The sequence below is a fragment of the Populus nigra genome, chromosome 12 (genome assembly GCF_951802175.1).
Source record: "Populus nigra chromosome 12, ddPopNigr1.1, whole genome shotgun sequence".
NCBI lineage: Eukaryota > Viridiplantae > Streptophyta > Magnoliopsida > Malpighiales > Salicaceae > Populus > Populus nigra.
The window spans coordinates 15,217,684-15,230,032 of record NC_084863.1 but is presented as its reverse complement, the minus strand read 5'-3'; the positions used below and the strand labels follow the sequence as shown (position 1 = coordinate 15,230,032).

Below are 12,349 nucleotides of genomic sequence, written 5' to 3'. Positions count from 1 at the left end.
GATCATCCATAATTACAACCACTACTAATTATTGTTCTTAGTACAATAATTAACAGTCCCGGCCCCTAGTTCGTGGGTCTATACGAGCTCTCGCTAGGTTTTGTTCTGGTTTTTATTTTAAAAATATTTTTTTAATATATAAAATTAAAATTTTATATGTTTGAAATTGTAGCAGGCTAACTGCGGTCCCGATTCAAAAACATTTTTATTTAAAAATATATTAAAATAAAATTATTTAATTTTTAAAAATTATTTTGTATATTAATACGTTAAAATGATTAATTTAAAGGTGTGGTGTTATTAATAATACGATTTATTTTAATTATAATTTTTAAGATATTTAACTAATTAATATATATCCATGGCGCAAGTCATGATTTATTTTTAAAAATCCCCATCTCGTGTGAGAAAGCAATCTTGTAATTTACAGCAGGAACCAATGGCAATCAAGCACCAGAAAATGCCAGCTGGATGCAATAAAGACTGGTTGGCTGGCTGGGAAGGTTTCACCCACGAAAATAAATTAAACTATATATGTGCAGGAGGGTGTACTACTCTTAGATATTTCTAAGGCAAGAAATATCTCTTGCCACCTGGGAAGGTTTCATTGGATTGTCAGAGATTCTGCTACCATAGCAGAGTGAAGTGGACATGAATTTCTGGATATGTGTGAAGCTTTCTTTCTTCGTGCATGGTAAAGGTGACACCAGTTCTGTGAGGGCCTCCCTGTCATTTTCTTCAACCATTTTGGAATCAAAGTTGCCCGTTGAGAGCGCGTCTGGTACTTTCTCTCTCTCTTTTTTTAATAATTTTTTTAATAAAAAAATTGTATTATCAGCGCATTAAAAATATTTTAAAACATTAAAAAATTAATTTTAAAAAAATAAATAAATAAAAATTGATTAAAAACAAGGGAATTATGCATGACATTAAAGAGATTGAGAATGTGAATTAAATAATAACCTGATTAGGTAACTTTCCTATTAGAGATTAAGAAATGTAGAATAATTGGTGAAGCTCTCCATCAAGATAGAAAAAAAGATGGGAATGGAGAATTATTGCTCCATAATAATCATTGAAAATAAAGCCAAATCCATCATACTTTGAAGTGGAATAAAGGAATGGAGTAGAAATAAACTACAATATTATACTCCACGTTGAACCTTATTCCATACCATGAAGCTTCTAAATAATGATGGCAAGTACCATTACACAGAATTTCTCCATCTTAATCTTTGATTTACGGTGACAAAACAATATTATAATTAATTAAAAAAAAATATGAAGACACGACGACAAGGGAGATGGTCATTGCATTATTTGACCCCCTTAAATCTTGGACCCTCACTTCCCCATCTCATAACATCAACATATAGGGTACATATAGTGGTGCAACTTATCTAGTAGTGGGTGATTTAATGATAAAAATTTAGAATTAAAGAGTTTGTTTTTCATGTAGTTTTGAGTTCGAGCCATGTAGTTGCTAATATAATAGCCACTTAAGACTTACATGGTCGTTAATTTTAGGACCCGTAGACTGTGGCGGAGCCAGGATTTTTTAAATGAGGGGGTAAATTACTGATAAATGTTTGATATCATATATTATATAGACTTGTGTTATATATAGAGAAATTAATTTGAAATGTATGTACTAGCTCATGTCAAGCAAAATTAATTTAAAAATATTTTTAAAATAAAAAATACATATATTATTATTGTTCTTTTCGAATTTTCATATTTTGAAACTGTTTTATAGTAACTTCATTCTTAATTTCATTAAAAATATTCTTTCTCAATATATACAATCAAACTTTCATTTATCTATTTTTAAATCTTTCAAGGGCTAGTGAAATTATTGGCAATAATTCTTTGTTGGCTTGTTGTTTTATACAAGTGGGTTAAATATTAATATCAATATATTTTTTTAATTTTTTTATCGTGTCTCTAATTTTTTAAGTTGTCCAACACTTTATTTTTAATCACTAGTAAGTTGATTACTATAATTTTTCATGTTAAATTCATAACAAAATACATATTAATTCATCAAAACTCATTTCAATTCATATTCACATGCATATAATATTACCCATACACATATTAATTTAACAAACCCATAAATTATCATAAACTCTAATATTTTTAATAACTAGTTATAAAAGAATAAAACTAAAATTAGACAATGAAATAAATAGAAAAAATGAAAGAAACTCACCTAAAACATAAAACATGAAGCATATAATTCAGGACTTGAAGATAAATTTTGTAGAAGAAAGAGGGGTAAGAATAATAGTTCAAAAAGGAAAAAGAAAAGTAATTTAGTAGCTAATAAAAAAAATTAAACTTATTAAGTTATTATATTGAAATTTTAATATAAAAAATATTTTGAAAAAAAAGAAGATCAAGGAGGTAATTGCCCTTTTTTTTAAATATAATTTTATTATTATTTGTAAAATTAATTAAGATATATATAAACTAATTCGTACATCGATGTTTATAAAAAAAAACATATAATGGAACAAATATATTATAAAAGAAATTCTCCATAATTAGGCACACGTCTCAAAGGCCATGGAAAAAAAAACAACTAGTATTTTCCTTTGGAATTAAATTCCCACCAAAAACTTTAATTAAAACAAGATGTGGCATTGTATAGTGCCCCAGCTGGCTATGGCATCATCAAAGCAAACACAAAAAACAAAGAAGATAAAGTGACTCAACCCCCTTCACCTCCCCACCTTGTCAACTTCACCCCACTCTCCTCCGCGAGCCAAAAGTGAACAAGGCCCCGTTCATCTTAATGTGTGTTGTGTGTGTATATATATATATATATTATCTTAATATAATTTAAAATAAAAAATATTTTAAAAAATTACAGCTATCTATCATAATACTAAATAGATTCTAAATATATATTTGTTAACGCGACTAATCATGAAGCTTAAAATGATACTAAAGTTTAACTTCTTTATCATGAAAAAACATTGACAAAGTATATTAATTAATTTTTATTATTAAATATTTCTGTTGATTCAATAAATATTAGATATTTTTTTATTAAAAAAATTATGAAATTATACTCCATTAAAAAGTGTAAATTTAGTTGTCATTACTTATAGGATTTTATATCCACTAAAAATATTATCGAAGATCATAATTTTAATTTGGATGCGGTTAGATATATATTTAATTAATATTTTTATAAGATTAGATTAATTTAAACATAAACCATTCATATCTAAATTAAAAAACTTGTAAAAAATAAATCCATGTAATTTAATATTAAAATTAAACAAGTAAGATTATTGAAAAACAATTTTCAAAACTACAAAATGCCAAGTTTTAAACACCATCAAATAGTTATGACGTGTCACCCCCACGGAGCGAGTGGGGTTTGGTAACACAACCATGAGAGTGTTCTCATTTCTTGTCTGAAAGAGAGACATCAAATGCAATGAGAGTAAAAGAGGGAAACTTTTTTTTTTTAACTCAATTCTGGCAGTGACAACTGGACAGGACAGTGAAACAGCTGTATTGTACCACGTGTCATGGGCTTATTAGCTTATACCTGCAACTGATCCTTTCGAATACGAGACAACCTCCATCACACAGTGACCAGCTTTATCCAGCTAAGCAAAGCAACACAGTAACGGCTACATTTTTTATTTTTCAGATTTCTTGGGAATTCTTGTCACATTCTTCTTCCGACGTGGCAAATGACACGGCGTGGGGTGCAAGTTTCCCGACCCGGGAAAACATAAAAAAAACCCCGAATTTTACCCAATTCAATAATAAACAACATAAAAAATTATTTATTTATTATTATTATTATCTATTAATACCCAATCTTAATATTATTAAACTCTGCCTGACATTCAAGGTGAGTATATTAACCTATCAAACTAAAATATGGTTTGAATAAAGTTTTCAGCATGTATAAAATCTTTTAAATTAAATTTTATTCAAAAAATTTAATGAAATTTTATATTTATAACAGTTTGAAGAATCAAGAATTAAATTTCAAATTGAATTAAAATTTTAAAAATAATACAAAAAAATAAAAGTCAACCCATCTTATTTACTTCAATAAAAAGAAAAAATTAATGTTAAAACTAATCCCTTCAAAATATTTATTTACCTATTTTTTTAAAAATATTTAAACAAATAAAAAGAAAATAAATGGGTTAATATATAAAATAAAATGGATTTAATTATATATTTTAACAATTTTAAATTAAATTAATTGATCAATTAAATTAAGTAAAGAAACTGTTCCAAACAGTGTTTTAATGCTGAATTGAGCAAGGAGTTGATGCATAAAATTTGCTGACGTGGTACAACATTTGCTGAAGTGGCTCATGGTACAGTAAAATTAAATCGTTAATTTTAAAAAAATCATTTAAACGGGGTCTTATAGAAGAAGCCAATAGAGGGGAGTTCGGGGGGCTATAAAAAGGCTCTCTGATTTGGTTATAATGCATTACAGAGTAGAAAGAGAGCTTCACTCTTCACACTCTCTCTCGAGCTTCTTTCTCTCATTTCAATGGCTGTTTCAGCATTTAAAATGTTGGGTTTCTTTGTTGGTCTCTCTTTAATGGTGGGTCTGGTTAGTTCAGCCAACTTTGATGAGCTCTTTCAACCAAGTTGGGCTGAAGATCACTTGGCCTATGAAGGAGAGCTTCTTAGGCTCAAACTTGATAGTTATTCTGGTAAATAAGCTTCGTTTTCTCTGCAAATACTGAAACTTTGAACCAATCCAGCTAGCTTCATTGCTGGCTTTTGTGCTTCTTAATCCCATTTCCGTATAAAGAGAATGCTTCTGGCTTTAAATGTTCCACTGCTTCTGTTTGTAAACAGCAGCTTTCTTGCAGTGTTTTCATGTGTCTAGCGAATACATTTTAGCCACAAATGTGTGTTTTGTGTTTGGTTTCTCCGAGGTATAGTCTTGTTAGTATTGATAGACTAAAGGGGATATTTTTTTCCAGGTGCTGGATTTCAATCTAAAAGCAAGTATATGTTTGGGAAAGTCACAGTACAAATTAAGCTTGTAGAGGGTGACTCTGCCGGAACTGTTACTGCTTTCTATGTAAGTATATTCAATTCAATCAAAGCTAAAAAAATAAAGTTTTTACCCTTCATCTCAGCCTCTTGAAATAGAATTGATTGTTGCCTAGCTGGATTATCCCATGATCCAGACCTTTGTTTGTCCCCATTGAAGAAAAATGTACTGAGGTGCAGACAATTTTTAATCTTGGATTCATTTGCTTTGATGAGTGGGCTAGTACTGAAGCACTAGTATCTACCCACTAATTTTATGTCTCCTAATTTCTTGTAAGTCCACATTTATCTTGCATTTATTAGCTTAGTCCCCACACAACAATTATTTATTATCACGTCAGTAAAGTCAAAAACATTAATGTTTTTAGTGTGTGCATCTTTTTATTTAATTATGCTTATGTTGATAGTGACATTTTATTTGTGGGTTTTGTCTAAAGTTTTGATCTTTTGATGAAACAGATGTCATCCGAAGGTACAAATCACAATGAGTTTGATTTCGAGTTCCTTGGCAACACCACAGGGGAACCTTACTTGGTTCAAACCAATGTGTATGTTAATGGTGTGGGTAATAGAGAACAAAGATTGAGCCTTTGGTTTGACCCTACTAAGGATTTCCACTCTTACTCCATCTTTTGGAACCAGCGCCATGTTGTGTAAGCCCCATCACTTTCTCACAAAAAGATGCTTCTCTCTACTCGTGTGCAACATATTGTATATTAGATTCATGTTCGCTACACACACACGCATAACTTGCTAATATCAATATGTGCATTATGCATGCATGACATAGACATGGGGGATCTGTGCATAAACCCGGGGTGGTTGCTTTATAATTTCACATGCATGCGAGGCAAAGCCTGTTGCCATGGCACTGAAAAAGGTATATTTCAGTGCTGTTCAGTTCTGTATGTCTTACTCTTGTGTCATGCCCGTGGTGCATGAATGTCATGTGTGAGTGGTGTATGTCACTGGTCTCTTTATAGAACAGCATTACACCAAAAACCAAACCCATAAAAAAGGGGGACCTGATCTTGGAATATATATGCCAAAGGGGCAAATGGGGTCCCATACGACTAACAAAGATACAGACAGATTTGCATACTGTAACGGTGTTTCAATGGTTCTTGGCGTATAGTTGTTTCCGTACGTAAAATACAATCGGTGCTTGCTGGATTCCTCTACTTACCTAGCTGTATGATGATGCCCGCTATTCTGTCATTTGATTGTTAGCTCCTGTATTGTGTGTTTTCTGATAGTGCTCTTCTTGGCTTTATTGCAACTAAATCCATGCTTGGTAGCTTAAATAATTCACTATGGTTTTGAACATTTGGGAAGGTACGCGACAAATATGGGGAAAGTGGATAAGATTACTTAATTGGAAAGAAATTTGATATATTAGGTTAATCTAGCATTTGATGGATGATATGCTCCAACTACGTATAGTATAATCTCTAAGATGTGTTCTACATGTTTCTTCGTGTTCAGGTTTCTAGTGGATGATACCCCAATTAGATTGCACACCAATATGGAAAACAAAGGGATTCCCTTTCCGAGGGACCAAGCTATGGGCGTATACAGCTCAATATGGAATGCAGACGATTGGGCTACACAAGGTGGCCGTGTCAAGACTGATTGGAGCCACGCACCCTTCGTCGCCTCCTACAAAGGATTTGAAATCAATGCATGTGAGTGTCCAGCATCGATAGCAGCAGACGATAACGCTAAGAAATGTAGCAGTAGTGGTGAGAAGAGGTATTGGTGGGATGAGCCAACATTGTCTGCGCTCAATGTGCACCAGAGCCATCAGCTTCTGTGGGTTAGGGCTAACCACATGACATATGACTACTGCAGTGACACTGCTAGGTTCCCAGTCACTCCTCTGGAGTGTGTGCACCATCGTCACCAGTAATGTTAGTAAGGGTTTTATGGTCATGGAGGAAAGGGGGGAGTGCTTGGGGGGGTACTATTGTAAAAAAGAAATGGGAGAAGAATGGAATCAAAGTCGCATCAACATGTACTCCATGTTTGATATTTTGTTCATGTAGTCCTCTTTCAGATTGTAATATAGTGTGAAAGATAAATATGATTTGTTCTTTCTTCTATTGTAACTGTGGCCTCACTGAGCAAAATGGGTGATAATGTGTCAAGTTGCCGCCATACCCCATGTAATTCAAATGGGTCCAACAATCGAACAATAGGGTACTTCCATTGGGGCCATGGACATGAAAATTATGGTTGATGGTGGATAAAGGTGTGCAATAAAATGGTGTACGAGAGAGCCATGCATCATAGCTTGGAGAGAAACAAAAGAAAAGGTTGGCATTGTGGACCCTAAACCCTTGGTGAAGATGAGAGGTCGAATTCAACTTTAGGGTTGTCTTTTAGTGGCCTGTGAGGATTATATCTGCGTGGCCAAGAAGAGAAGAATACTGCTATCACCATGGTTTTAGAAGAAGGGCAAAACCATGGGTGTGATTTGATTTATAGACAGGGACAGAAGGTGGGGTTGCATGGAGCGTTTAGGCATACAACAAGTCTGAAGTTTCATTTTCAGAAACAAATGGAACTTGTCGAAAACGTTTCATGTAATCAGAAATTACAGAATAGCAAAGAACAGAAAAGGAGGAGCACAAGCAAATATGGAATGCCATCACTGGGCTGGTCGTGGAAGTGGTGAAAATTGTGTTTCAAGCCAAAAAGGATTTTTTTTAAAAAAATCACTATTTAGTAAAAGTTTTGGGAAAATAATATATTAAAAAAATATTTGGAAAATAATATAGTAACACAAAAACCATAAAGGTGCATGATATATTTAAATTAATTAATATAAATAAAAATCAATATTAAAATTTATGAAAATCTAATGATGAAGATATAAGTTTCAAGATTTAATAATAAAAAATAAAATCTAACAGTCAAAAAAATAAAAGGATAAATAAGTTGATATAGCATAAGAGAAAAAAAATAAAAAAGAAAAGGAAACAAAAAAAAACATGTCACCGGGAAATATTGATAAGATGATTTTAAATATATCACGAAAGATCTTCAAACATTTTATTTGAGATTAATTTTGAATTTAGACAATTTAAAGTCTAATTATATACCCCATTAAAATAATAAAATATTAATTTAATTATTTTTCAGAAGAAATATTCATTAAAGAAGGCATCATTTAACAAAATCATTGCACCTAAAGCGGTACGAAATGCAAAACAAAGAATTAGGGGTATGATAGTACCTTGAAAGTTTGGAACTATGCAAACTTTCTTGTTTAATGTTTGATTCTTCATCAGACACTATCCTCTAGCCATGAGTGTGATGAGACCTTAGCCGAAAGCAACCAAACAGAACCGTGTATCGTCAAACACACATTCCAAGATTAATTCGTGTTGACTTTCTTAATTATAGGTTGTTTTAGCCGACATATCTACTGATTTCAACTCTTAATTTATAATTTCTTGATCGCCACATGTAAGATTAATTTTCACTAGGTTTATGATAAAAAACTATCATCAAGACATTTTTCTTAAAATTTTTATTTTAATGCAGCGCATTTTTATTATTTCATTGTGTTTTTTTTTTATTTTCTTATAAATATATATATATATATATATAACAAATTCCTTTTTAATTGATATGATAATAAGAAAAAGCTATTGTGAAAAAAAAATGCGTTTTGATATTAGTTTAAAATTTCTTGATTCTAATAATACTTTGATGATTCTGATATGATTTTAAAATGAGAAAAATATATTTATTCTTGATTAATTTTAGAATGATTAGTATGCTATATAAAAAGATTTTAATATCCAGAACCATGACACACTATAGTGTTTTTCATTTGTTTTTTTTAACTTTTATAAGATATTTATCTGATCATATTTATTATTTCGATAGCGAATTACTTGACTCTATGGATAGGGAGAGGGACCTCCAACTCAAGCATGAAATCAATGTTGAGCCAACAATTATAGAGAGCCGAGCGAGATTGAGACCCGTCGTAAAGGTTGGGGAAAAATATTTATTAATATAATTTTTTATTCAATCAAACGATAATAAAAACATAAACACAAATTAAATTAATTGAATATGATAAAAGAAAAAAAACGTAATGAAGTTGCACATATTAGAAATATTATCTGAAAATATTTTTTTTATTTTTAAAAATAAGGTTCATCTAAAAAAATAAAATTAGAGATGAATTAGAAAAACTCTTTAAAATTTAAATGCATAACCAAAAAAATATTTTTTATTTAAAATAAGCTCTTTAAACAAAATGAAAGAGAGAATGAATATTAATCTACTTATAAACAAATATAAAAAAACATTAATTTTTTTAAAAATCAAAGGCCATGAGTTGTTGGGCCTGGAGTGCTAGGTTAACCCGTGCGACTGAACCCTTATTTATTTTATTGTATTTAGCGCGGATAATATGCCCTCCACCTCAATGTTTTTTTTTTAAAGACAGACTATGCATCGTTTGATTTGCCCAGATTTTGACCATCATGGTGCCCAGAAAATCGGGGTTTATAGTTTTTTTTACTTAAAATCTTGTTTTCAACCTATTTTTGACTCAAAACACCTACAAAAACACCTTAAGAACCGTGACAAATCCATCTATGACCTTAAAAAAACAAAAAAAAACCACCACAAGATTAAAATAAACCTGAAACAAAAAATCTACCCGAGTTCAGATATTGTTTTCAAGAACTTTCAAGGTAATAAAACACCTAATATGAACTCCTCTCATCAAATGAAATTATTTGACACAAATACCGATCATTTTGATGGCTTAAATCGGTATCCATAACGTTTCTCTCTCTTTACTGTCGAAATCCGGTGACCTCTCTCTTTCCTCTCTCAACCAGGGATTTTTATATCAAAATAATAAAAATAAAATTTTGTATCAAAATTGAATTAGAAAAAAAATTAAGTTATCAAAATTTAAAAATTTGTGTAATTTTTAAAGTTAAAGGATGAAGGTGTATCTTTTCCGAAACTTTTATCACGCAGCTCATGTTTGTCGTTATTTTCATCCTAGTCCTTTTTATTTTAATCTCCTCAATGACTAAGAAAGCAGAAGTAATTGACCTTCAATTAATATCAAATTGCATTAAAAAAACATTCAAGAAACAAAATGAAATTGCAAAAAATGCACATCCATAGGGTTTTATATGTACAGTAAAATTACCATGCCTTTTAGATATTTAGTTAATTAATTCAATCACGAGAGACACATGCCACCGAAAATTCTGACTCTGAATAAATATGTGAAAACTATGTGGTAATCAGTTCATTACATTATTAAAATGATGATGATGGAGATAGAAAACACAATTCATCTACCGTGGACCCATAAACTTGATGAACCATAAAGATTTCTGGGGCCATAATTTCTTTTTGAGCTTTGAGTTTCCCTTCCGGCATGGGATGGCCATCTGCTTTAAAATTGTGCCTTTCTCAGGTCAGTAATGTCAAGGCACCAAGAGAGAGAGGGAGCTGGGAGGTGACGAATATCAACGACAATAGAATGCATCTGGGCCATCTTCAATGGTGGTTGGCAAAAATAATGCCACAGAGAGAGTCAGAATCAAATGATTCACTAAGGGGCCCTTTGATATCCAGAGGAATAAAGAGATCACAGGAAGTTGAACTGTGGAGTAAATGTAAGAGAGGCAAACACCTACAAGCAACAATAGCTTGTTTCTTGGTATCATTTGCCCGTCAATCCAATCTTACCCTACAGAGATCATGTGTGCTGCATCACATAAACTCATCAAGCATGGCTATGGATGCATCCAAAGGCTTGAGGGACACTCTCACCGTTCATCATCTTGACATCCTGACCCGGCTCAAGACTTGAGTTTTGAGGTGGCCGAGTCATCTTACAAGCTGGCAGACCAATCCAATTTACTTTAAAAAAACAATGTTACTTTGTTTTTTTAATGAAATGATATACAACGTTAAAACACAATCATTAATTTTAATAAACAATATCAGTTTATTCAGTTTAAAGAAACTCGATTCTTTGTATTATCACGGAAATTTTATAACCATGCTTAAGATAGTTGAAAGAATCGAAGTATTCATACTCTTTCTATTGTTATTCAAAAATAAATCACTTACAATGAAAAGATGTCGCAGTGACTTCACATGGAGATTTATAAGAAGTGGAGGAGCTATTGTCAAGCTCAATGACTGTAAATTGATGAAATTAGCATGGTTCAGGTCTTATCTATTGATAATTCATGAGTACACAACAAAAAATTGAATCAACCTTCGTCAATCTAAACATTGGCATGACCTGACATGACGAGTTCTTGACAACATGCATGGCTACAAGCGTTTGAGATTATAGGTAGGTGTGGAATCTCTTTGCACCGATCCTAGTTTTTTTAGGTCAAAGGGCTCTCTCAACTACACCATGACTATGACAGGAAAGGAATCAAGACACAATGATAGAATTTACAATGGTTTTGTCACAATTTAAACACCTTTAGTCAGTTGAAGATTAATGTCCAAATAAAACAAGTGATGCATCAACATCTAGATAAAACATAGATTTTTATGAAATAAAGTTGAGTTATCTCTTTGAGTAAAGAATCTGGCTAAGATGGATGGAAGGAATGTGAGGGACATGAACAATTTGGAGCCAACTAGAAGAGGCCGCCTTGATCAGTGAAAGACAAGCAATTCCGTAGTGTTTGTGTGATTGATATATGCTTATTAGCATGCGTTTTTGTTTTTTATTATTATTTTAAAATAAAAAATTAATAAAATAACACAAGGGATACATATCGCGAAAAAATACGACATTCATAACTTGTTGCCCATTTAAAAATAATTGTGAAATTGGCTGCATAATTGGAGAGAGGAAGGAGAAATAAAAAAAAAGTAAATCTCAATAAAATGATTCATAAGATTCCAAAAACAATCAGCAACGGTAATCAATCGTAGCACTGTTCCACATTTTTCGTGCAGTCTTCTGTGCAGCTCATAGTAATCATGTTGAAAGCAAGTTTTTATTGATCGTGATCATGTGGAGGAGACAATAATACAATCATCACGAAAAAACCTTTAAAGGAAAAAACTTTAAAGCATAATTCAAGTCTTTTTAACCGGCCTTTACTCTATATATATATATATATATATATATATATATATATATATATATATATATATATATATAAAGGGATTATTAATGTTCAATCTCAAAAAGATTATTTGTTTTTTAAGCCCCTGAAATTGAATTTGTTATGCCAAAATGAATTCTTTTAGCATTTTTTTCGCTAAA

General features: G+C 31.5%; 1 protein-coding gene across 1 annotated transcript; it reads left to right on the top strand.

Annotated features, from left to right (window-relative positions):
* The first annotated feature begins 4,466 nt into the window (after positions 1-4,466).
* On the top strand, positions 4,467-7,163 carry LOC133670025 (xyloglucan endotransglucosylase protein 6-like). The gene is made up of 4 exons (XM_062090420.1): positions 4,467-4,706; positions 4,983-5,083; positions 5,515-5,708; positions 6,541-7,163. Exons 1-4 carry the CDS (start codon positions 4,541-4,543, stop codon positions 6,962-6,964), a joined length of 885 nt encoding a protein of 294 aa, XP_061946404.1. The 5' UTR covers positions 4,467-4,540; the 3' UTR covers positions 6,965-7,163.
* Positions 7,164-12,349: the final 5,186 nt, after the last annotated feature.

Excerpts from the sequence above, each read along its gene's own strand:
- LOC133670025 (XM_062090420.1), top strand. The coding sequence starts at position 4,541 with ATGGCTGTTTCAGCATTTAAAATGTTGGGTTTCTTTGTTGGTCTCTCT. Across the intron at positions 4,707-4,982 it reads CAAACTTGATAGTTATTCTG|GTGCTGGATTTCAATCTAAA; the intron begins GTAAATAAGCTT and ends ATTTTTTTCCAG. Across the intron at positions 5,709-6,540 it reads TGGAACCAGCGCCATGTTGT|GTTTCTAGTGGATGATACCC; the intron begins GTAAGCCCCATC and ends CTTCGTGTTCAG.